Source organism: Anabrus simplex, chromosome 1 (genome assembly GCF_040414725.1).
Source record: "Anabrus simplex isolate iqAnaSimp1 chromosome 1, ASM4041472v1, whole genome shotgun sequence".
Taxonomy (NCBI): Eukaryota; Metazoa; Arthropoda; class Insecta; order Orthoptera; family Tettigoniidae; genus Anabrus; species Anabrus simplex.
This window is the reverse complement of record NC_090265.1, coordinates 472,544,388-472,571,865: the sequence shown is the minus strand read 5'-3', so window position 1 is coordinate 472,571,865 and position 27,478 is coordinate 472,544,388. Positions and strand designations below refer to the sequence as shown.

Below are 27,478 nucleotides of genomic sequence, written 5' to 3'. Positions count from 1 at the left end.
TTAAAGCTGTGTTGATCGGTTGCGTTGTTGATTGTTGGACGTGAAGTTATTTTTGAATTTCTGGTTGAGAAGAAGGTGGAGACTGCGTGTGGATATATTGATTCTCAGTTCTTAGCGGAAACCAAATTGGACCTGTTTAAATGGAGAAAAATGGAGATAGGAAAAGGTTAACATAAAGTGAAAGGACGCTTACCTCGCGCTGCGGTGTGTGTAGTATAGCTGATGGTGTGCGATTGGTGGCGGGGAGAGAAGTGTGGGCAGAGAGGAGGGCAGGCGCGTGCGGGTTAGGAGGGGGTTAGGAAGAGTGGGGGTGGCTTGGGGTGAGGTGGGGGTGGGGAGCTTTTAAGGCGGGGCTGAAGGGTGCGGGAGAAAGGGTAATTGTCTTGGAAAAGTACCTTTGATTAGACTTAGGATTGAGTTTTGGATGGCTGCATTATTGTTTCTGAGGAAAGTGATGAATAGATCGAAGAGTATGTTGGGTTTCTCTGAGATTTCATTGAGATTGTGACTGGCGTTGAAGTATTGGTCTAGGTGTATGTAGTAATTTTCCATTATGTTGAGTAAAGGGCCTTTGTTTGCTAATTCGAGAATGTCCATGTCCTGTTCGATATTGGTGAAATTATGGTTATAATCATGCACGTGTTGGCCGATGGTTACAAACCTGTTGTATTTTATTGCATTAGTGTGTGTTTGTGGTATCTGGTATTGAAGTTTCTACCGGTTTGTCCGATGTAGGATTTTTCACGGGTGTTGCATTTGATCCTGTAAACTCCAGATTTAAAAAAACTGCTGGTCTTGTTGATGTGTGAAGTATTGTGTAAGACGTTCGTGTTCTTATTGTTGGTTTTGAAGGCTATTTTAACGCCTTGTTTCTTGAAGATATTGGTTAACTTGTAGGTATCATTGTTGAACGTGAAGGTGGAAAATGTTAGAGGTTTAGTTGTTTCTTTTTTGAGGGTAGTTTTAGGGCGATGTTTAAAGAAGTGACTTTCTCTGAAAGCGTTTGACATACAATGTTGAAATTTTGAACGATGGCTACTCCTTATATCTTAGATTTTAATAAGAAGTTGTCTTAAATACACTTCTAATCAATTTTATAATATGAATATTTATTAAACACCAAGTGCTTGTAATATATTTATTTTATGAAAAGAGACTCACTCCAGATAGTCCAGTTACAAATGAAAAAGCTTGATACTCAAAGGATTAATGATGATTCACAGTGAGAAACTCTGTAATCAAAACCCAGCCCATTTCCTGTTAAAGAAATTTTATTTTGCAATTCTTCCCTCCAGGCAGCAATCACACTATAAGGGTGGTTCCTGACCTTGGTTTTTTTCTTTTTGTCTTTTATATCCTAGCCTAGGATATAAAAGACCAAGGTCAGGCCAGCAGTGGTCAGTGTGATTGCTGCCTGGGGACTGATTACCTCGGATCGAGTAGGGGTATTTCAGTCGCCTTGAAAAAGAATACTGCAATGTATTCAAAATGTCGGCAAACTGTACGTAATGTACAGATAACAACAACATGGTTCAACCCGGAAAATAAATGAAATAATCCTCCCACTTATTTCAGTTTAGATATGAAATAGCTACAACGCGTACTGGCTATTCCTTAATCTACAACAATCTCTCATTTTCACTATCATTCACTTCATTCTACGAAAGTATGTTTCCTCAGACCAAGTATGGTACAATAATGTAATGAACTATATCTGCTAAATCTAAGTTCTGCACACTATATAAACATTACATTTCTTGCACACATTTTAAGCATACATGGTTATACAATTTGTGAAGGACATTTTATAACTTCCTGGTGCATAGCAAGATTAAGTCCTATTTTCCCAGCCTTGCGAAAATTTTATAGACAGCAACAAACTGTGAATTTTATACTTTTAAACTACCTTGAAGAGTGCTATTATAGTGTTTACGGATTATTTATGCACCTAGTCGAGAATGACCCCACCTGAGGGTCAAAACTAGTACTTAGTGTGTGTAAAATATAAGATTTGATCAGGTGGAACATCCCCTCCCTTGAATTATATACTGTATCTTGGATTTATATCCACTGAAAGTGAACTACTGAATACTCTGAAAAAGAGAGACAGTTTTTGATTAAATGATTATGATTTAGTACTGAAAACTATAGACCCTTATGATAGTGAGACTATTTTAGAAGGGTTTTCTTTGCTCTTGTGAAGTAATATTTTACATTTTATACAGGAAATGTAGCTTTCAGTAGTCTTTTAGATTTTGTCGTATTGCTATCATGGCTTCGAAAATTAGTAATAGGTAAGTATTTGAATTAAAGATCATAAGGAGAAAACTCAGCTGCTTAGGTCATCTTTTGGGTCACTGCACATCACTATTTTACATACATCTAATGTAACACGCCATTAATAAATTATTATTATTATTATTATTATTATTATTATTATTATTCAGTTATAATAGAAATATATCACGTTATTAATGATAGTAACAACAACCGTGATATTACCTACCAAATGCAAGACTGTCAAGTTGAAGCTACCTGGAAAATCGCAAATCTCTTTCAACTCTATATTTCCATCAAGTTTGTGTTATGACAGTCAACAGTGAGGTCAGCACTCCAAGTAGAAAACCCAAAAATGTTGATACATTAAAATACTGTGACAGTGAAGGGGCCAAGGGTGCAGGGGCCAGCGAGAGGCAACAATGCCAGTAGAGTGGACAGGACCAGCAGTAAACAAAACGTAAGCCCTGATGGATTGTTGAGGCAAGCAATAAGGAACCTAGCTGATCTCTTTTTGAAGATGCTGGAACTGGAGTATGCACCTGGATTGATCTGGAAGAGTAAGGTGCAGGAATCTTCTGTTAGCGTATGTAAAGAGCAAAGGTGGAGGAGCGTGAGTAAGTGACGAGTCAGTTATGAGACAGTTCTGAGTCTGTGACGAGTCATTTAGGAGTAGTGAGTCAGATGGCTACACAGAGTTCGGTGTGGTATGTGAATTGAGTTGTGGAGTGAACTGTCTGGGGATGACACTGTGTTGCGTCAGGCCATTTTGGATAGTATGAGTCAACATCCTAGATGGTTGTGTCTTCAGTCAAGTTCAGGCTATGTGGAGTGAAAAAACTCAAACAGGAGTGCACTTGTAAATAGTAGTTTAATAAATTTAGTTGATAGTAGAAGACATTTCTTCTCTAAGTAGTCATTTTTTAACAACCGTCACAATACTAAATGAGAGAATTATGGTTTTGGGATTCGTTTATATGGTGATATATACAACATGGTGAACAGACGCATCTTTAAGAATCCACTGGCTGGGATCCTGAACTATAATCTTGAATACGAAATGATACTTCAGTAATCCCTTGGTGACAAGCCTGGAAGGTTCTTATATCTCTTACTCAGCCAGAAGTTATGTCAAATTCCTTGAAATATCGGATTGTAAAATATCAACTTATAAAATATCAACTTACTGGGTTGTTGTACAATTGATTGGTATTTCTCCTGGTTCACAACCTTCGTTATCATTGCCCTGGGCAACAGAGATACCATCAGGACAGCATCCAAATAGGGTTTCTTCACAGTGTGTTTCTGGGCAACCTTCCTCATTGGGACCCAAAGCAGGTGAAACATCATCTGGGCAACACCCATACTTTGTTTCTTTACATGTTTCATACGTGGGGCAACCTGTGAAAACCAGAACAGAGTATTATATTTTCCTTTGATACTAACAGAACAGGTCCTCATTTACATTATCAGAGGAGCAACACAAATAAATAATGCAGGGAAGAATTGCAAAATAAAATTTCTTTAACAGGAAATGGGCTGGGTTTTGATTACAGAGTTTCTCACTGTGAATCATCATTAATCCTTTGAGTATCAAGCTTTTTCACTTGTAACTGGACTATCTGGAGTGAGTCTCTTTTCATAAAATAAATATATTACAAGCACTTGGTGTTTAATAAATATTCATATTATAAAAGAAATAGCGAAACAGTAATAAGATCTTAAAACATAGAATTTCAGGACCACTAAATGTCATTATATTATTTTGGGGATGTTATATACCGTATAGTGGGGTAACTTCAGCCATACAGGGTAAATTCTGCCACTGATGAATAGAAACACTGATTTTCTCTTGCCCCCTATACTGGAAAACATGAACCACTTGCAACAACTAAAATACACACACAATAGAATGCTCTATCAACACTCGGTAGTCCAAGGAACATCGGCGGGCTCATTGTTGAGTAAACTGATTTCTTTCGCAGCCCTGACTATTGTCTTGTCTGGTAACAGCAGGAAACGAACAGTTCCCTAGCCCCAGCATTTGATTCTCCATTCCAGTGGTTTATGAGGTCAAAATGCAAGTACATCTGGTAAATGATCTACTCAATTTTATGAATTTTATTCAAATAGGTTTTTCAGGGAATAGTTTTGTGATAAAAGTCGTCCTCTTCCGAGGTAATTTCGGCTATGCCAAGAACATACAGGAAAACATAACGTGGCCATGGGTATTGTAAGTACAATCCTGTTTACCTCAAGAATGCTTTAGAAGAGATTAATGAAAGCACAATAACAGCTTAGCATGCCTCTGAGAAGTAAGGGGAAGTTTATCCAGATAGGGAGGGGAAAGACCGTTCCCATTTTCAATGATAAATGTGCCTGTAGACAGACTATGTTGCTGCATAGACGGATATAAGTTGACATGGACAATACACATTTACGAACTTGATTGACGGCCCAGATATTTTCTAATTTAGAAGACAGTGTATTATGAGGACAGTCTACAAGATTGCTTCTTTTTCAACCTTCTTTACTCTCCATTCAATTGGACTTCATGATTTCCGTACCTTTTATTTATTATCTTTTGTACCATTTCAAATATTTATGCAATGCAACATGTAATATCATACAATGCTTATATCCTTAGGCTAAATGAAATAGTTTCTTCTTTGGGAAAATGTGAATTATTTAGAAATATCCTGTAAATTTGATCACTGTACATCTGTTTCAACATAACATGGGGTAACTCTGGCCACTCTTTTGATAATCATAATTCATTACTGAATAACAATTAGAATTATGTTCATATTTAAAAATGAAGAACAAACATGGCAGAATATATATTATATTTTTCAGAAAATTATTGGGAATATTTCACGTTTAAATTTTTAAAATATATGAAAAAGTAGCCAAAGTTACCCCATTTTATGGCACTGACACATTTCAAACCTGCAACTAGGATCATTTTCAGAGCAGTAACAAAGACGAATGAAAACTGTAAATGGCAATTGTCACTCCACAGCAACTAGACTCAAGACAGAAAGACCATGGCAGAAATTTAGTTCATTCCAGAGCCTCCAGAGTAAAGGAGATAGATGTTGAAGAATTAACTGTAAAGGGTAGCCGTGATCTACTCAGTATATAGCTGTCCCCTTTGTTAAAATTATTCAGGTGTTTAGCAATTTCTATCATCTGACAAATGATTCTAGGTGTAAATCGTTTCTCTTTACAAATGACAGAAGCTGCATCAAAAATGATTTGTTGGTCATTATGTTTGACATGCTCTACCACAGCAGACTTCTCTGGCTGGCAAAGATGTAAGAGCTTGTGATGTTCCTTAACTCTCGTTGCCACCTTCCTACATGTCTGGCCAGCATAAACCGATCCACAGGAACAAGGAATCGTATATATTCCAGTACAGTTTAAACCAACAGGATCTTTAACAGATCACAAACAATTACCTATGATGGTATTAGGCTTAAAGATGGTCTTGATATTGTGCCTGCTAAGAAATTGCCAATCCTATTCGTGACAGATTGTACATATAAGTTATATGATTTCTTGTTCCTGTGGATTGGTTTATGTTGGTCAAACATGTAGGAAGGTGGCAATGAGGGTTAAGGAACATCACAGGCACTTACGTCTTTGCCAGCCAGAGAAGTCTGCTGTGGTAGAGCATGTCAAACATAATGACCATCAAATAATTTTTGATGCAACATCTGTCATTTGTAAGGAGAAACAACTTACACCTAGAATCATTCATGAGGGAATAGAAATTGCTGAACACCTGAATAATTTTAACCAAGGGGACAGCTATATACTGAATAGATCATGGTTACCATCCTATAGTTAACTCTTCAACATCTTTCTCCTTGACTCTGGAGGCCCTGGAATGAACTAATACGTAGTTACTATGGAATAACAATTGCCATTTACAGTTTTCATTCATTTTTGTTATTGCTCTGAAAATGATGCTGGTTGCAGGTTTGAAACGAGTTGGCATACAATAATAATAATTACATGACCTAACATCCCCATAATAATATAATATAATACCCTATCTTGAGTCTGTCATCAATTTTAAGGCATGTATATTATTTTTTACAATTTTTTAAATGAGCTATATTAGACCAAAAAAAAAGAAGAGAATCCTAACCTGCCACTGTATTAACATCAGTTATAATCTAAAGGAAATTAGTCAAGATAACATAACAATTACCGTATAACTGTACCTCTCTTCAGTCTCGTGTTCCGAGTGCCTAATGAGATTGAACGCATCAGATTTCAGAACAAAGTCAAATTGAGTTCTAAGCCATATTCAGCCCATATTATCCAAAAGTGTTTGTCTGTGTGTATGTGTGCAATGCCCAGTCAAATATACAGCATGCAGAGATCTGAAATGTTTAACACACTTGGGCACAGCATTTCACCAATCATGCATGGCTGTGTCAAACAACAATTCTTGCTCCAAGAAATGAAGCTGTCAAGGTCATCAACAAGCAACTTTTACAAGAATTACCCAGTGTTCTACAAATTTACAAGTCTATCGACACGACGTAATACAGATGAGCCTGTCGACTACACGGCAGAGATTTTGAACAACTTGGAGTGACCTGAATATCCTCGAACGTCTTGGAGCAGATGATTGCGGCATCTATTATTCTTCTCAGGAATATGAATCCTTCACTTTGTAATGGAACACGAATCTCAGTTAAGAAATTACTGAAGCCTGACTGGACTGACTGAACATGTTGCAGGCAAAGTAGTATTGATTCCTCGGATTCAAATCATCGCTTCGGATATACCATTTCAATTTAGACATGTGCAGTTCCCTGTTTGTTTGAGTTTTGCAATGTGCATCAACAAGGCAGAAGGACAATTGCTTAAATATGCAAGACTTGATCTTCGGAAATGGTGCTTCTCCCATGGTCAACTCTACATGGATTGTTCAAGAGTTTGGAAGGGCAAAGATGCTATACATATTAATTCCAAATGGAAGGACACTTAATGTAGTTTATCCAGAAACTCTTTACAGAAAAAATAGTTTGTTTTTATATAATATGGTCTTTTATTATATTGTTTTAATATTATTTGTACCATCCACCAACCTGGCATCTTAAATATTGAAACTAATAATATTTAAAAAAATAAAACAAAGTATTTCATGCAATTTATATAAAAACAATGTGTGTTAACAATATTTATTTTGCTTTTAAATAAATGGTTTTAAGAATCTAACGATTGAATTAATAAACGTGGGCGGCCGTGGGTACGTGCAAGTAATGAACAAATACCAAACCAAACCCCATGGCACTATAGCCCTTAAAGGGCCTTGGCCTACCAAGCGACCGCTGCTCAGCCCGAAGGCCTCCAGATTAGGAGGTGTCGTGTGGTCAGCACGACAAATCCTCTTGGCCGTTATTCTTGGCTTTTGAGACCGAATGAACAAATACAGACTCAAAAAAAAAAAAAAGAGAATTTAAGACCAAGTGCCAAATTGTCAACATAAACATTTCATTGAAATTCAGTTACATTCAGTTAGATAATCAAAAGTACATACATCATCATCATCATCATCATCATCATCATCATCATCATCATCATCAGTTTACAGATCCAATTTTGCAGGTACTATTGATAAACCTCTTCCACTCCCCTCTATTCACAAATGTCCTCTTCTTCATGACATCATTCAATGTCCTTCCCCTAGATGCAATGTCATTCCTGACCATAACCATCTAGCAGATTCTAGATTTTCCAACTTGCCGTCTTTCTTCTATCTCTCTTTTTAAATGCACTCAGGCTATTCTTGTAGGCTTCATCATAATCACATGTCTGAACCGAGCTTGTTTAGTACAGATGTCTTAATCCCAGCTTCCTGCCCCACCTCTTCATTTCGTAAGTAGTCCATCCTGATCGTCTGCATGTTGGACGACCTCAGGAACTTTATCTCTGGTGCATGCAGTCTTGATGAGTGTCACTTCATGAGGGTACATATTTCAATACCACTGGTATGAAGCAGCTGTTAAGTAACACTAATTTTGCTTTCATTGGAATTTTTACATCCCATAGAACAGTCCTCACTTATTGGTAGAAGAGCGAACTCTTTTGTACCCTGTTGGCGATTTCTCTTGCAAGTAAGTTGTCTCCGGAGTACATACTGCCAAGGTAGGTGAAACCCCACACTATCTAACTGGTGGTTTGTCAGTTTGACGCTAGCTGGTTGGCCCTCCCTGTTTTCACTGCCATCACCACCATCTTAGTTTTACTGATCTTGAGGTTGAACTCCAGAAACTTGGCCTTCCATGTGTTTAATCTTGCCTGCACCTCCTCTTCTGTTTCTCCCCAAATCACGTTATCAGTGAACACAACTGCACTGAGTTTGCTCTAATGCAGCGGAGACAGTTGTAAACCATAATGGGTGCCCCTCTCCAACTTGCATGCAGCTGGTACAGATCTTATACAACATTTAGACATTCTTTACAAATACTTCAGGTGCCCCTACCTCCTTGCAACAATGTTATTTGCCTCTTCAAAATTCATGAATACAATGAGTTCTTGCCTTTCAATCAATACTTTCCAGTCAGCATTTTGGCATTGAATATAAGATCTATAGTTGACTTATTACTTCTGAAACCATACTGCTCCTCCTCCAACTGTGGTTCTATAAATGGTTCACAGCCTCTGCTCTATGATCTTTTTGAGAATTTTCAGTATGTGTGACAGAAGAGTTAACCCTTGATATTTGGTAAGTCTTGCCTGTTCCCTTTCTTGAACAGAGGAATGATAACATAGTTGGTTCCAGGCATCAGGTATTTTTTTGTCCTTCCACACTCCATTAAGCACTCGGTACAGCCATTTTAGACTTTATACCCCTGCTGCTTTGATCATGTCTGCATTCATTTCATCTACTCCTGCCTATTTTCCTTTAGGCATAGTTCTTAAAGCTGCTTCTATTCTGTCCAAGTGATAAATGATATAACACTCTATAGTTTTTATTTGTTCTTATTTAAAGTTTTGAATACCATACACTATTTTTTTGTCAATTTTTTCATATACAACAGACCACTGCTTATCTGATACTTGATTTGTCAGCATGCCAGCCCTATGGTGTAGGTAGTGTGTCTGCCACTTTGGGAGGTCTTGGGTTCAACTCCCAGCTAGTATAAAGATTTTAATTTTAGACTGAGAGCAGGAACAGGGTTCACTTAGCTTCATGAGTCCAGCTGGGAAGCTGTCTGAAATGAGAAGCAGCGGATCCAGATGTGAAAGCCAAGCAATACAACTGAGAACGACATTGTGCTAACCATATGGTACTCTTCCATTTGTAAGCCATCTGGCTGGGCAGGAGTTGTTTTGGCAGGTCAAGGCCCTTAATGATCTGTTGTGCCACAGATCTTTTATTTAATTAATTAGTTGATACTCCATATGGAACCGTGATTCGCAGTGACTTAGTCACAAGCTTTCTGCCCAGAAGACTGAGGTCTGAATCCCAGTCAATTCCGGGTTGAAATTTTCACCTGAAGAATCACATGGAATTCAATTTTAAACCCCCAACCAATATCAAAATGAGTCTGGGTAGCTCCAGTGACCCCAGAGTTACCTGGGATAAACTTAAGAAAGTAAAGATGACATTCTATATTATCTGAGGCTCATCTGGAATTATAATTTTTTTTCAATTTATAAATGTTATTCCATCAAGACTAGCGGAGTTTTGTTTGATGACTGTAATACCGATTGGCATAGTTTGATAGCGTGATATCTGTGACATGTGTGATGCACTACTGTTGACCTTCAGTGCCTAATATAGAAAATGGCACCTGATTATTTAACTCTCTTTATTCTACACAACAAGTAAGGAAACCCAGAACGACAACAGCGATCTATACCCAAGTTTTTAGTTACTCAACATAGTACCGGTATCAGTCCAACAGAGTTTCTACTGTATTACCATTAATTATTTTTCTTGATTAATATTTGGTAGAACATCTTTGGTCATCAACATCATGTAATATATGATGTCTCATTGTGCTCTACAGTAGTGTTTTGGGCTAAAATATTGACAGGGACTACTTGATATGAGACTCCTAAATATTAATTGCTAAGTATCTTTTGATTTAAGTTGTTTTAGGCTGAAACATTGGCATGGGCTACTTGAGGTATTAACATTAAAAAAATCTTATGACTAATTAATTGCTTTCTCTTCTATCATACAGTGTAAAAATATAAACTCACCTTCATTGAATGGGCCTTTAGCTTCTGTGACTCCATCCAGACAACAACCAAATTTAGATGAATCACATGTGAGAATAGGAGCTTTTGTGGTAGGCTTTCTTCTTTTACATTTTGACTTCTTTGGCTTCTTTGTAGTGGCTACCTTTGGTGTTGTAGCCATTATTGCTGCATTCAGACATCAAATTAATTATAAATATTTTAAATAAAAGCAACAGTTTCAACAAGATTATTTTATGGAATTTTATTTATTTTTATGCATTCTAATAATAATCAGTCTAAACAGCTTCATCAGTTTTGAAGAAATACAATAGGGAGTCATTTCTCTTAAGAAGATATGAAAAGTTGATAAAGGGTTATTACAAAGTGAAGTGCAAAGCTGTGCATTCTGAATACACTAGAAACACAATTCAGTATGATCTGTGCACACTAGAATTGTGCAATGAGCGAGCCGAGCTCATTTCATCAGATTATACCTCTCCACTTCTAGTACTCTGCTAGTTTGGTCAAAGAAAGAGCCTGCTGTTAGAATGAATGAACACAGAGACTCACAAATGAACAAGTCTGGGCAGACTTGAACTAGACTCATTGCTACTCAGTCAAAGAGGGGACTATTTGAACTCTGAGCTGTGTGTGTTAACCTAATGTCAAAACACAATAACAGGCTCAGTACACCAGTCCACTCAATTGTTCAGTCACTTGGAGGGTGAGCAAACTATGAGTTGTAGCCTTTCAAATGTGTTACATTACGAGTGTTATATGCAGTAATGGTGCAAGAAATCTGTACATAAAGATGTGCTGAGAATCAATGCATGTGGCCACAATGTAATAATGAATGCATCACTTAAACATCTGAGTTTTCAAGGTGCTCGGTCTACTCAGCTTGTTTCTGTTCATTGTAATCAGACAGCATGGAGAGTTAGATCTATTTGTTCAGTGAAATTGAACGTCTTTTTGAGTTCAGTTCTTCCAAACACTCATTGAACAGAGAGCTTGAGGAGCAAGCTTTGAACAACGCTAGATGAGATTGAGAGAGGCCTGTCTCTCATAAATGAGTTTCCACAGCTCCAGTGCACATAACCTCTACTCAACTCATGAGGCATTGAACCAATCCTAGAGAATTTTGATAGAGTAATCAAATAAACTACTGCGAGGATCCATTTCTACATACAGTCATCAATTTGAACAATTGAATCGGTCGGAGCTGAAAAGCATTAAGTCAAAATTGCATATTTTTTTATTATTCAATATTCTGAGGCCTTCAAATGGCATAATAAGGAATTAAGTCAGCCTTCTGTTTATGGAAAAAACCACTGCTATGTGTAGCACGATCAGAGAAGGAAAGCACTGAGTCACTGACTTGTTTCCTTTCTGTGCCGAACTTAATGTTGGCTGACCTGCAGGATTCCCACGCTACATTATTTTGCGACATTTCCCAGTTGTTTACTACAGGAAGAGTGTTACTTGTGCATTATGTCTCCTAAAAGAAACAGACAAGACAGTCTTCATAAGTTAAACATAATAAAAGATGCTATCTGAAAAGGTTTACCTTACATAAACTACAGGGGGAGGAACATCAAAGGTTGAACTGGAAATCCATTTCCACAAGAGTCACAAATTTTATAGGTCTTTACAAGAAGTGAAATCCTTATGCCAACATAGTGAGGACACAGGCGCAATAGCTTTTGATTTTATGCAGGATTCTAGTGCAAGAAATATTTTACCTGCGTCAGTTGTAGATTAATGTATTTAACGTACATTCAAGAATAAACTAAAAACTGTTGATAGACTGTATGCACCTAAAGACTATGTAGAGACAACAGCAAATAGTAGGGAAAATGCTGAAGTTCACTTAGTGGAGTATGATGAGGTGGGAAATTTTGATGCATGGTGGCCTTCACTGTTGAAGAAGACTTATATCCAAGGAAAGTATGAAACTACCTAAGAACCAGAAATAACCATGTGCACCCATGAAATTCAAGCATTTCAAATACAACAGCAACCAGACTGGAGTAATTCAAGTATTAGTCCACATAGACTCCCCAGTCATGCACACATTTTATCTGGGAAAACCCAAATTTTTTATCAGCCCTGCAATGACTTGTAAGAGGGGCAATAAGGATAAGGTGCCCATAAACTCAAAAAAGCTGCAAGACATTGGAAAAATAATACAGTACGTTCAACACAAGGGACTCAATTTCTACCAGGATATTTTGAACTGGCCAATTACAACAAATGAAAGGTAATCCTTGTGATGTTTCATATCATGTGTGGTATTGTAAATTATATATGTAATGGACTTAGTATGTTTTTTATTAAAATACAATTTAATGAAACTATCATGTGAAATATTCATTGTAGATAGACGTTAAACTGACCACAGAGACCCTCCCTCCCTGCCACTTAATACCTTTCAGCAGATAATCCATGTAAACTATGAATAATAAAGGTGGAAGATTACAGCCTTGTTTAACCCCTGTAAGTACCTTGAACCAAGAACTCATTCTACTGTCAATTCCCACTGCAGCTCAATTTGTGAATATAAATGTCTTTGATTTTAATAGTACGGCGAACATTTTTTCCTTTGGTACTCTGTCATATGCCTTCTCTAGATCTATGAAACATAAACATAACTGAGGCGTATAGTTTCAAACACAACCAAGTCCATCTTTTGCACGTTCTGATGTTTTGACTTCCATGGATTCCTCTTTACAAGATGAATACAACGAGAACGAAAGTGGGTTTCAAATCCGGCCAGATCACATTTAAAATTACAGCAAAGAATGACGTTTCATGTCAAAGTCGGCCAAGTCCTTGTTAACCCGCACGAGCCAATAACCCTGCACTATCCAGTCACGTGGTTGACTGAAGTTTGTTCGAGTCACATGAAGTGGTTTTGTTTGCGTGTATTTTTATAAACATTTTATAAATAATAAATATATATAATCAATTGGTCTTTTTTAATAGTATTCATACTTGCTGTGTAATAAAATGGAGGAAATAAATAAACGCCATTCCAGAAAGCGGCAACGTGATCCTTCCACCTGGAAGCGCACGAGGGGAAAAAAGCTGAGATGATCATATACAATCAAGGCTCGGTGATAGGTTTCGAAGGCACGATGGTATTGAATTGGTATAATATGAAAAATATACATTGAAGTAACTATATGAATCCACATATTTACAAAATATACACTATTTAAATGTTAATTAGCCTCTACATTGGTTACAGTGCTGGGTAATTTTACACAAACATAATGTTTAAAATAATAATCTTTAAAGATTTTTCGCTAAATCTTATATCATTTTTAATCATACTTGCTCCAAATAAAGTCAAGATGAACACAGTTGGAAAATAGGCCTAATCTACATTTCTTTTTTCCTTGCGTATTCCGCAAAGTCTTTACCACAGTACCCAACCTGTAATCACAGAGGAACACAATAGTGTACGCTACTGAAAATGAAAGATATAAAAGACCTTTATAGTGCATAAATTGCACACCCCGTTAAAGCTAAACAAGATGCTTTTATTCTAAGGTACTGTTGCATAAGCATAACACAAGACGGTGAAGCAGAAATAATGCATATTAGGCCAAATTTTATAATCTAAGTTTCAAAGATGGCCAAGTCCTCTTAGGTAAGTTTCAAAATTGGCCAAGTCCCATAGTTAGTTTCAACATGGTCAAGTCCAAATTCTAAATACATTTTTCAATTCATGTAATATATTTAGACTGTAAAAATTGTATGGTAATGAATTAGGAACCTCTGTTAAGCAACACAAAGAATAAGGTGTCGGAATATAGATGAATTAATATCCTAAAACGAGTTTTTTCTTCTCCTGAAAAAAAAAAAAAAAAACCAGCTCAACGGACTTGGCCATGTTTGAAACTATACGCCTCAACTGTCTACTCCTCTCGTAGCATTTTTGAATTACCTGCCACATACTGAAAATCTTCAAGATGCCAGTGAACACCTTAATGGGATAACGATACCTCAATAGTTGTTGCAATACTTCCTGTTCACTTTCTTATAGATAGGTGCAATTACTGCTTTTACCCAATCTGAAGGTATCTTACCAACACTCCATGCTAATCTTATTATCTATGAAGCCATTTCATCCCTGCCTTCCCACTATATTTCACCATTTCACACCTAATTTCATCTATTCCTGCTGCTTTATGACAATGGAGTTCATTTACCACCCTTTCCACTTCCTCAAGTGTAATTTCACCAACATCATTTTCCTCCTCTCCATGAGTTTGGTTGTTTGCAACATTAGAGGGAGGATACCCTTTTATGTTGAAAAGAATTTCAAATTATTTCTTCCACCTCTCCCTGGATCTATTAGGAGTTCACCTGATTTACCAAAAAACTATTCATTCCCTTTTTCCCTCCTTTCCTAAGATTCTTTATTACTGTCCAGAAAGGTTTCCCTGCTGCTTGACCTAGCCTTTCCAAGTTCTTACCAAAATCTTCCCACGACTTCTTCGCTCTGTTTCTTTCCTCTACATACAATTCCCTGTCTGCATTAGTCCTTGTTTGGAGCTATTTCCGATATGCCATCTTTTCAAGTTTACAAGCTGTTCTTAGTTTATCATTCCACCAAGATCGCCTTTCCCCATCCTTACACACAGCTGTTCCTAGACACTACCTTGCTGTTTCTACTACAGCATCCCTGTATGGCATCCATTCTCCTTTTATATCCTCTACCCGCTTACTGTCCACTATTTGGAACTTTTCACTAACCATAGCCATGTCTAATTTCCTCGTTTCTCGAGATTTTATACCCTTATCCATCTACAGGTAGGATTTCTTAGGCCTAGAAATAGTTCACTACATATCAGATAGTGGTCTGTATTATAAAAAAATCCCCAGATTACTCTCACATTCCTGACAGACTTCCTGAATTCAAAGTCGGTTTTGATACAGTCTATTACGGATTTGGTGCCCCTGCCCTCCCATGTGTAGCGGTGAAGAGCCCTATGTTTGAAGAATGTATTTGTAACCGTTAATCCCATACTAGCACAGATGTCCAGCAAACGCTTCCCATTCCTATTAGTTTCCAGATCTTTCTCACATTTACCAATCGCCCTTTCGTATCCTTCAGTTCGATTTCCACCTCTTGCACTGAAATTGCCCATTAACACTATTCTATCCTTGCTATTGACCCTGACTACGATGTCACTCAATGCTTCACAAAACTTGTCAATTTCATCCTTATCTGCACCCTCACATGGTGAATACACCGAGACAATTCAATTCCTCCAAACGCCAAATCTACCCACATCATTCGCTCATTTGAGTGCAATAGTATTCCTGTTGAACAGTCCTACCCCACACTCTGCCCTTCCCTTTTTAACACCCGTCAATTTCACTTTATAAACTTCTATCTCTTCTTCGTTATCTCCCCTCACCCGAATATCATTAACTCCTAACACATCCAGATGCATCCTCTTTGCTGACTCAGCCAGTTCTATTTCCTTTCTTCCATAAGCCCCATTAATATTGATAGCTCCCCATCAAACTCCATTTTGTTCGTCAAGTTGTTTCCACGAGGAATCTCTAGCCTGTCAAATGGGAGTGGGACTTCGTTACTCCCATAGGTCCGAGGCTTGCTGAAAATGTTCTGAGCGTGCTCAATGAAAATGAAGTAACTAAATACCATCAAATGACACTGTAAAATATATATAATTATATACTATTATATATATATTTTCCTACAAGTGGATTTTATAAATTAGCTATGTCAAGTGCATGCAATTTGAAAATGAATTATTTTATTAATGATGTATTCAAGCAATTTGTCAAGACAGCAACTCATTTTGAATCATTCTTATAGCTGTTCTTTACCTTTTTCCTGTTTTTTTTTTTGTTTTTTAACTTTAGTGCAAAATTTATTTCTGCTGACTTAACTAGTATTCAGGGTTCAGTAGGCTACTATACATGCACATGGTAGCTGTGTAAACAAATACAAAATCAGCTGATTACTTTATTCCGATAATTTTTAGTCTAAGTGTATTCATAGTCATTACCCGGCCAGGACACGTTTCCAGCACAGTTCGCACGCTTTGATGATGGTCCAGAATATTATTATTATTATTATTATTATTATTATTATTATTATTATTATTATTATTATTATTATTACTGATGTTCTGGACCATACAGCAAGATGCAAGACTGCCACTTGGCGGTAAATTAACTGCTGCCATTGTCATTGCTGACAATTTGATCAGGACAATTGTGGTGCGTAGGCAAGTGCACAGGATTTCTGGCGATACGAATTATATACTTCCATGCATTATTGACCTTATTATAGAGGTGAACAATTGCAAGGTCAATATCATTCCTATCGTTTATTTCAAATGTGTTCAAATTTTTATTTACATGGCAGGAGAATCTACTGTAATCCAACTTTAAGTTCTCCAAGGAAAAGATGGCTCTTGAAAACGAACCCAGGAAAGATTAAAAATCATTGGTTTTTGTCAAGTACATTATGAACAGTAAAATCAATTGGTCTCAACTCCTTTTTCACCCCACTGCCGTTAAGTTGATTTACCATCCCCCCCCCCCCCCAAAAAAAATAAGGCGGCTTGTTTCTTAATGGTTAAAGGAGATTCCAAATACCAATGTTCACGTCTGTCAGCTTCAGTTTTAAGATATAATTATCCCCATAAAAAGAATTAAATTTTTTCACTTCTTCACACTCCCCCCTTAAGTGAATCATCCGGGAAAAAGTTCTTCTTTCTTTATTAGTAAAGGATCTTCTAAATACCAATTATCATGACTGTAACATCTACAATTTTTGAGATATGTGTCCTCATAAAAGGAATTAAACTCCTTTTCACCCCCATCCCCAAGATGATTTTCCCCAAAAAATGTGTTTTCCTTTACTTTTAAAGGAGATCCAAATACCAATTTTCATGTCTGTAACAACTTCAGTTTTTATTAGATGTAAGTATCCTCATACAACTAATTCAATTAATTTTTCAATTCTTTCACCCCCCGCGCCGCCTTCATTGGATTTTCCGAAATCAAAGGAATACAAGTTTCTTTACTTTTAAAGCAAATTCCAAATACCAATTTTCATGTCTGTAACATCAGTTTTTGAAATATCAGTATCCTAATAAAAAGAATTCAATCCCATTTTCACTCATTTTTACTCCCCACCCAAGTGGTTTTCTAAAAAAAATACATGTTTCTTTATTTTTCTATAGAGATTACCATTTTTCACTTCTGTAACATGTTAAGTTTTTGAGATATACTGTAGACATGCTCATCATAAAGTTTCACCCCCTTTTTACTTCCCCTTAAGTGGAGTTTCTGAAAACAAATCACCTGTGTTTCTTTACTTTTACAAGAGATTCCAAATACCAATTTTTATGTCTGTAACATTTTACGTTTCTGAGGTGTACTGTAGACATAGTCTTTCTAAAAATTCACCCCATTTGTCACTCCTGTTTAACCCCATCAATTGGATTTAACAAAAAGAAAAAAATATGTGTTTCTTTATTTTTAAAGGAGATTCCAAATACCAATTTTTATGTCTGTAACATTTTACGTTTCTGAGGTGTACTGTAGATATAGTCTTTCTAAAAATTCACCCCATTTGTCACTCCTGTTTAACCCCATTAATTCGATTTAACAAAAAAAAAATGTGTTTCTTTATTTTTAAAGGAGATTCCAAATACCAATTTTCAGGTCTAATATCTTCAGTTTGTGAGGTATAAGTGTCCTCATTAGAGGCATTCAACCCATTTTTCCACCCTTTTTCACGCCTGCTAGTGGGAGTTTCCAAAAACAAAAAAATATGTGTTTCTTTATTTTTAAAGGAGATTCTAAATACCTTTTTACATCTGTAAACTTTTAAAGTTTTGAGATATAGATACATTCATTTTAAAAATTTACCCCCCTTTTCACCCTGTTGGCAATGGTATATCCAAAAATCCTCCCTTAGCAAGCACCTACATTGTAATAAAAATCTATCCTCAAAATTTGTTTTCGGTCGGTCGGGACACATTCTTTTTTATATATTGATGTAATGTATCTACAAGAGAAACCTGAATTTCAATTGATAATTATACTCAAGCTGCTGAGCTAGTCAGTTAGAATGTGCCTCCTAAAAAAAAAAAAACTAGGGGAACCATTTTTCTGTGTATGACTTATTTATGATATATCTCTTTATTATTAATTTTTTTTTAACCTCTTTACTACTATTTGCATACCGGTACTTATGTTGTGTTTGCTATGTGTTGATGTGATGGTTACATTCTATACACCCTCTCCTTCCTTCTGTATGAAGACAAGGCTTCACAGAATTTTGTTTCCATAAGTTAATAAAGAGTTTAAATGAATGGAGGAGATGATAAATGAAAATAATATCCTTTTTCCTTTTATCATTTCAAATTGAGATTGTTGCTTTATTACTTAAATGATTTATTTAATAAATTTAAACTTTGATGTAATTTCAAACAAACTTTTGCTGCTTTTTATCATCTAAGCAGTTTATGTCATGACCTAGGAATGTGATAGTGACATACAATCAGTGTAAATAGCTATCTATGATTTTGACTTATAAAAACATTATTGGATCACTGAAGAGGCTTAAGTAGGCCTATTAAGAACTAATCCCTTGAACTAAGGGATTTTTAATTGCTGGGGAAATGAGCCAAAATTCCTTCATTTTAAATGCTGTTTTGGATCATAAAACCAAATATTATCCTGGTCAATCACAATACTTCACCACTAACTGACTGGCATTATTTATTAAGATTTTAAAAATTTGTACTTACTTGGAGCTAGTGTATGCGTTGCAGTGGTTGAGGTATAATCTGTGCTTGTACTGGTACTCTCCTTTGTAGAAATGGAACTTGATGAAATACTTGATTCAGTTTCAGATACTGATGTTTCTTCAGTTGATTCTGTAATAGACTCTGAAGTACTTTCTAGGATTTCTGTTGTCCCTTCACTACTGCTGATTTCTGTTGTTGTTAATTCGGTTATCTCTGTTGTTGTTAATTCGGTTATCTCTGTTGTTGTTAATTCGGTTACCTCTGTTGTTGTTAATTCGGTTACCTCTGTTGTTGTTAATTCGGTTATCTCTGTTGTCAATCCAGGACTAGACTGTGTTGTAGAATATGATGTACCCTCAGAACTTGATTCTGTTGTAATTTCAGTGGTTGAACTCTCAGAATATATACTTGATGATTCTGTTGTTCCATAACTTGATTCAGTAACAGGCATTGATACTGATGATGATTCTGTTGTTCCATCAGTGCTTGACATTTCTGAAATAGCAACAGATGATAAAGATGTTTCTTCAGTTGAAGCTGTAGAAACTGTTGTGACAGATGATGATTTAAGTCGCTTTAAGTCAGACCCATCAACCTCCATAGGTATGTCCATGTCCAAGTCCATGAGCTTTTCAGAAGTTAACATATACTCAGTTGTTGGTTTATCTTCAGCAGGAGAAGTTTCGCTCACTGCATCTGTTGTTGGTTTTGAATCTGTTGTACTTTCTAGATCAGATGATGTTGAGGTATCTGTAACAGATGTTGTACTTGACAAATCAGTAGTGCTTTCTGAAGTTTCTGAAGTTTCTGTGCTTACGGTGCTTTCAGTTATGGTACTTTCAGAGCTGAGGGAACTCTCTGTCATACTGGTACTTAGGCTTGTTTCACTGGCCGATCCTGTTCCATCAGTGGCAGAAAAACTTGTAGTCACATCAGAGCTAATAAATGATGAAGCGATACTTGATATTGAACTCTCACCAATGATACTTGACTCTGTATTTAGTGAGGAACCTTCAGAAGCACCTGTAGTGTCTGTAAAATTGTATTCAGTCGTATCTTCATAATCAGCTTCTGTGGAATATGTATCATTTTCAGTAGAATAATCAGTGGTAGTATATATTTCTGTAGTACTGTCTACAATTGAGGACGAGGTGTTTCCATCTGAACTTGACAGAGATTCACTGCTGCTTAATTCACTACTAATCCCAGAAGACAACAAATCATCTACAAGTGTTGAAGTTTCAGTGATAGAGAAGTCAGTTGTTGAGTCCAGATAATCATCAGTACTGCTGGGAGCTGTATGTAATGTGCTTTCAGAATCAGTAAAGTAGGTAGAATCACTGAGCATCATATCATCGAGAGAAATTCCCGTTTCCAGACTAGATTCTGATGTTGTATCCAGGAGTGTGCCAGGTTGAAGATCAGATACTCCAAAACTACTGTAGGATACAGACATGTCAGAGCTGGTCTCCCCAGGACTTGTATCCGTCACCTTGCCAGAAGATGCAGATTCCGTGTAACTAGAAACATCCTTGGCAGGACTGAAGCTTGACGTAACCAATAACTGGAGACAAGCAGATATTTTTCATGATTATTCATGTCTCTATTATCTTAAAAAGCTATTTCTTGACACGATATAATGGAATGGAATATACAGAATGAATGAGAAAGTTATAAGTTAAACTATGAATTAAATAAAGCCATATATAGAGAGACAGGTACATGAGAAGGAATACACAACAGGACCAACACGCTTGTTTGTTCCTTTCCAATTGTTATAACTAAATCAATAATATTACAGAAAAATAAAGGTCAAGAACAAAACAGACAAGTAGGCCTAGAAAAGCATGAATAAAAATTAATTTTCTGAAAATGTGAAAAATATGATATAGAGTAACTAGAAGATGTCCAATGTTTACTACTATAATATTTAAAGTAAAATATGAAGTATAATAATATGTGTTTAACATCCCTAATTGCTGTACATTTTAACATATTGAAGATGGTATATTGTTTTCAGATTATAGGCCTATTCATTGGGAACAAAGTGAAACTCTAATAGATAAATTACATACTGTTATATATCTTAAGAATGGCCTTGAGATGTTTGGGTGCATTGTGTGCTGAGACCACCCGGCGTTGGCATCCTCACTGAAATTCTGCTTACCTACTGAGTCATTATGAGAATACTGTTGTCAGCAGATCGATCAAAACACACATTACACCATGAGAAATGTCAATTTCAGTGAGGGCACTGATGGGTCTCATAGTATGGGTCAAACCTGTGCAGTAATTGTACCCACGTACTGTGTGAAGGGTGTCCCAAAAAGCCATTAATCTGCCCACTGTGTTTCCAAACACTGTACTGTCCCCTTCAAATTTGGCAATATTTAAAATATTTACGACAAGTTAACATTAAAAGTTTTATTGTTCGCCGGGAGCTGTATTTGTTATTTTGGAAGCAGTGAGCGAGAGCTCCAAACCATTTTTTCTTTTTTTTTTGTCATTCAGAGGGGCGATGTATTGATCCATCTTCGACTGAGTGCAAGGTAGGTCATGTGACGCGCCTGTGTTTCTAGCCTGCCACGCGCGGACGACCCAGGCTGCGAGCAAGCTTCGAGAACAGTCTTAGCCAATTATAAGAGACCCCATGAACCAAAGATCATCTTCAAAAAATACACACCTCCCGAGCCAAGACTATAAAAAGCCATGTTCAAAGTAAATCATTCTCTACTCTGCTGTACTCTACTCTGGTCTACTCTGCGCTACTCTGCTGTTCATCGTAACCACATGGAAGGAGAACTATGCCGTGCAAGCAGACGTCCGTTCTGCCGAATTTAGTGAAGTTTATTAACAACTCTTATGAAGTGAATTCCAACTTAGGAGATCCAAGTTAAGTGTATTTATCCAGGAGAACATTCAGTAATTCTGCATGTGTGTGAGCATATCTTAATATTTGTCGTCTTAGTTACAGCCCACACATCCGGAACGCGACGGAATTCATCTTAGTGATTGCTGTGTAGATGGATTACTCCACTACTATGTGCATCTTAATTTCATCGTGGGACGTCTACTGCTGTGTCTCCATGATCTTCTAAGTATGTGAGGCGCTTCTGGGCAGGGAAGGTGACTGACCGGGGAAATGCCGGAATGACTGACTGCAACCTGGGATCGAACCTCATCTAAAACTTGAGTACCATCTAAAAATTTATTTTCTTTCTCATCTTTGTAAAACTAGAGGATCTTTCTTCTCTAAATCGTAGATCTATTAGCTCTTGTTGTAGATAGAAGTATTTCATTTTTCCATTTCTTGAGGTGTCATGGTAGTCGAGTTACATGTGTGTGACTGAAATTTGGAACCTATTAGATTAGATGTGTAGTCTGTCTTTGAGTGAGTTCCCATGCATATGAGATAGATATCTCTAAAAATCACTGACCACGTGATAAACTTTATTTATTTGCTTGTGATATTGGAATTAATCTGGATTGGAATAATGTGTAAAATTTGTGAGATAGGATCGAACCTAGTGTCATTTTAAGATCACTTGTATTCTTTAGGATCGAGTCGTCTAATTTCATGATATTTCATGAGGATTGATAGATATAATAATCACTTGAATAATAATAAAATCAAGTAGAGATTGGGTTAAAATGGAATTAAACGGTCGTGAGCTATAACTTATTTTAGATTCCTTATATGTGAGATTTAATGTGCTCAGTTCATGATGTGCCTGGAATACGGCTATCCTGCGGGATGTTAATTGAGTAATTAATTAATTGGAGAATTTATTATTGATGAATGACTTCTTGTTGTGTCTTTGAGAGCACAATAATTTATTATAAGTGGAGCACATGTTGCGTATATATTTCACGAATAGGGAGTAATAATAATGCGATAGAGGCTCACGAACGCGATGTTTGTGACTTGTAACCCATGTGATGGTGATGATTATGGAATCTTATTGGAATCTTCAAATAAAATTTTGGAAATTTAGATGAATCTCCATCGTTGTCTGAGGAATATTTCAATCCAAGTGATATCACGAATTTTGATCACTAGCCACTATTGAAGAAAGAGTATTTCCTTACATGAACTTATCCTCCCGGAAACTATTGACGTGACCATGCTTAAAAATAAAGAATAAATTTATAAGGGCAGGATTCACTGTAAATAATGTATATAAAAAGTACGTGTTACCTTGTATGAATGCGGTGTGTGTGCTGTAAATATGAATATTTTCCATGTCTTTTGATTGTTCAATGTGATTTAATCTGGTCGTGCATTTATGGCAACGGCACAGATTGTGTTCAATGTTGTTTGCCACCATGAGGATTTATTTTGCGCACCTTAAGGAAAAGTTTAATGAGATTAGTGTCAAGTAAGACTAGATTAGGATTCAATTTGCTGTTTATTAAGATTTAAGGGGAAGAGCGTCTCGTTATTTTTCTGCAAAGGCAAGCAATTTGCAAATTAATTTCCAATTAACTCACACGTGGATAAGAAATCTTCCAATACATTTATATTTAAATTCCAAAGTATTTTCAAATTAATTTGAAATTTTGAATGCTATGCAAATGTAAGAATTAAATGTTCACAAATGGCATAATCAACTTGGATTCTGTGATAATGAGTAATAGTAATTAATTGAAGAATAATCATTTAAAAATGTGAATTATAATTGCCATGAGAATTATTTAGTGAGATACACTAGTTGGAAAACACGATCGTGTGATGACAAGGTAAAATATTACACCGAGAAGGTTAGAGATTATTAATAATAATAATTAATTAATTAATTGTAAAATTTTGGAATTGATTTTCACTAAAGCTTCTACTGGTGTTATTGATGAGTGGGATACATTTTAAAGACTGAGATTCATCAGAATTCAACACTGACCACGTGTTGAGATTAATAAAAATTCACTGAGCCTTTAGCAAATTTTTCTGTGGAATAATAAGCGAGATAGCTGTCTACTAATTTTGTACAAACCTTTATTGAAGTCTTTAGACTCTTTCAGTTAAATACTTTAATTTTTAAAGGCAGTAAAGGCCTAATTTTGTTTGTTAATTTTCATTCCAGATCAGTAATGCTGGAGGACGAGAAGTACATTTGGTTACAAAATGCTACTGGAGAATGAGATATTATGAAAGTTCGCTGTAAGAAATCAGGCAAGGATATTTTATGTTATAAATGCTTGTGTTAATAAATGTAAGAGTGTTGTTTTAAAAAATGTATTTTATTTTGCTTGGTCGTCAACCCCTTTACCCTTAAATGCCTCTAGAAAATGGAAAGCCAGGAACGAACGGTCAACCTCGGGATCTCTCGCTCACTGGCTGGGCTTAGCCAGGCAATAATGGGGGCAATACTAACTCCCATTATTGCATTCATGCCCCTTTTATGACCACTGTATTTTCACATACCAGTATTGCAAGATTTAACAATTTTATGATGGTCATTCATGAGTAACATATGTTTTTTGTTTCTTTACAGTTTTGACTTAATCTATAACTGTGAGGTTCTTCAGTCTGACACTAATTCAGGATAAATAAAATAAGAAAATACCTCAAATAAAATTAGAGAATACCTGAAAAGAAAACATTAAATAACAGATTATAGCTGAAAAAGATATTTGATTAAAAGCAGAATGACATATTTTGTTCTTGAACATGATCATATTCTATCAAATCAAACTTTTAATTATTGATAATAATGTTATTTGCTTTATGTCCCACTAACTACTTTTACAGTTTTCGGAGACACCGAGGTGCTGGAACTTAGTCCCGCAGGAGGACTGAGCCAGGATCGGAACCTCCCATGTAGGGGTCAGAAAGCCGGTGCCTCAACCATCTGAGCCACACAGCCTGGCTTAAAAAAAAAATTATTATTATTATTATTATTATTATTTTTTTTTTACTACACAAATTAGGATGAATACCACCATTAGCAACCACGAAAATGGTTTTCCGTGTTTTCCTATTTCCACACCAAGAAAATGCTGGGGCTGTACCTTAAAGCTACAGCCACTACCTTACCTTCCCTCTGTTGTCAAAAACCTTCTGTGTTAGTGTGACAAACAAGTAGGAAAAAAAAATGTGTAAAACAGAGGCAGCATGAGACTGAAGAAACTTCATTTGGTACACCAGGAAAAACATGGAAAGGGAGAGAAAGCGTGTAATGGATTTTTAAGATTTTGATGCACAGTCCATGAATTTTACATTCTTTAGGAAACAACTCCATCAATATGTAAATTACGCCCTGTGTCAGGAAGAGGGGATTGGTTTCCACGGAGGTTGTATCAGTTTGAGAAGTATTGTAAAAGAGCTAGGTTTCAGCTAGAAGAAGATTGGAAACAATAGAAGGGTTTTAATCCAGGTCGTCTATACACCGTCAACTCAAAAGACCGGCACCAGGCCTCTCTACAGGCCACACGAATAAATTTGTGTGGGAGTTGCTGCGGAAACTGAGTGTACTTCTGACCACTGCTGAGTGATATCCAACAAGGAGATTAGCAGGCGACACAAGACAGGGTGCTGAGAAAAATGAGGAGACTTGCTCTTCAGATTCTTAGGAGATGTGCTCAAGGGCCATTTTTAAATGTAATAATACAGATTAATTTACAGTGTGTTCAACTCTAATAAGGTGTACAATTGCTCGCAAGCTTAGAGATGATGCCAACCTGGTCAGAACATTCAAATGGTTTCATCAACTCATCAATCTCATTGCAAGGAAATTAAAATTACCTATCCTCATCACCTTACATGAAGTGTGCGAGTGGAACGATCAGTCTCTGATAAGCCTTCCGAAAATAATATGAATTCCACACGTGCGAATGTGTCATGTACTCAGATGCCATTACTTAAAAATGCATAGGTTAATACACTACACACACCCACACGATTACGCGAAGCTCAGTATTAGTGGTCAGCAAATTGATCAAGTCATAAATGACAATTCGCCAGAATCTTCTCTAGATGGCAAAGTCGTTAATCGCTATCTTTAAATACTGTCGCTAAATGACTTCAAAAAGACTCCATATTACTAGAATTGGCTGCCATCCTCTATTAATACTAATCAGAGGGAAAAAGAGAAGGTGTCAAATACTTTTAAAAATTAAGGTATCGGCCACAGAAAGACAAGGGACATGAAGGGCGTGGTAAATAGAGACTCCCTACGCCTCAAAAACCTAATATCATCAGGTCTGGAAAAGAACAAGAGTTGATAACGGAAGGTCAGTTAGATGAAAGTAAGGAGCCTGGCATAAGTTAGTGGAAACAGTACAATGCCTGGAGTCAATCAATCAATCAATCAATCAATCAATACTGATCTGAATTTACAGCAGTCGCCCAGGTGGCAGATTCCCTTTCTGTTGGTTTCCTAGCCTTTTCTTAAATGATTTCAATGAGATTGGAAATTTATTGAACACCTCCCTTGGTAAGTTATTCCAATCCCTAACTCCCTTTCCTATAAACGAATGTTTGCCCCAATTGGTCCTCTTGAATTCCAACTTTACTTTCATATTGTGATCTTTCCTAATTTTAAAGATGCCACTCAAATGTATTCGTCTACTAATGTCATTCCACGCCATCTCTCCGCTGACAGCTCAGAACATACCACTTAGTCGAGCAGCTTGTCTTCTTTCTCCCAGTTTTTCCCAGCCCAAACTTTGCAACATTTTTGTAACACTACTCTTTTGTCGAAAATCACCCAGAACAAATCGAGCTGCTTTTCTTTGGATTTTCTCCAGTTCTTGAATAAAGTAATTTCTAGAAACAATTACAGCAAATCAACGAACGTCATGACAACCAATTAAGCATCAGGACAGAGCCACACCTCCTTAGCTGAGGGAATATAAAATCTTCTCTTTATTATTTGACTCCATACTGCTGCAGACTTTGCGAACCTCAAAGTTAAGTGTGTTTGTCAAGCTAATTATTCCATGTGGTTAGACTTGACAATTTTTCTAAGACTATTTTGTGTCAGTTTCAGCTACCTTCTGAGCTTCAAGAGAGAAGAGAACCTGTACAAATCACAATAGCCAGCCACATCAGGATGTTTCATCAGTTTCATCTGAGAAAGTGGACTTTGCTGTTGTCATGCTGTGCTAAGTGTAGGCACATTCTAACACGAGGAGAGAATGACGAGGACGACCTGCAACATGTGAGCAGTTTCCAATCA

The 27,478-nt window shown here is 36.5% G+C and overlaps 1 protein-coding gene across 1 annotated transcript in view; it reads right to left on the bottom strand.

Annotated features, from left to right (window-relative positions):
• Positions 1 to 27,478, bottom strand: part of Ppn (Papilin) — a 408,909-nt gene that overhangs the window by 135,531 nt on the left and 245,900 nt on the right. Inside the window, exons 17-19 of the mRNA XM_068227548.1 lie at positions 19,302 to 20,865; positions 10,513 to 10,677; positions 3,465 to 3,678 (exon numbers count right to left, since the gene is read on the bottom strand). Coding sequence (XP_068083649.1) covers positions 3,465 to 3,678; positions 10,513 to 10,677; positions 19,302 to 20,865 — 1,943 coding nt within the window. The remainder of the gene's footprint in view (positions 1 to 3,464; positions 3,679 to 10,512; positions 10,678 to 19,301; positions 20,866 to 27,478) is intronic.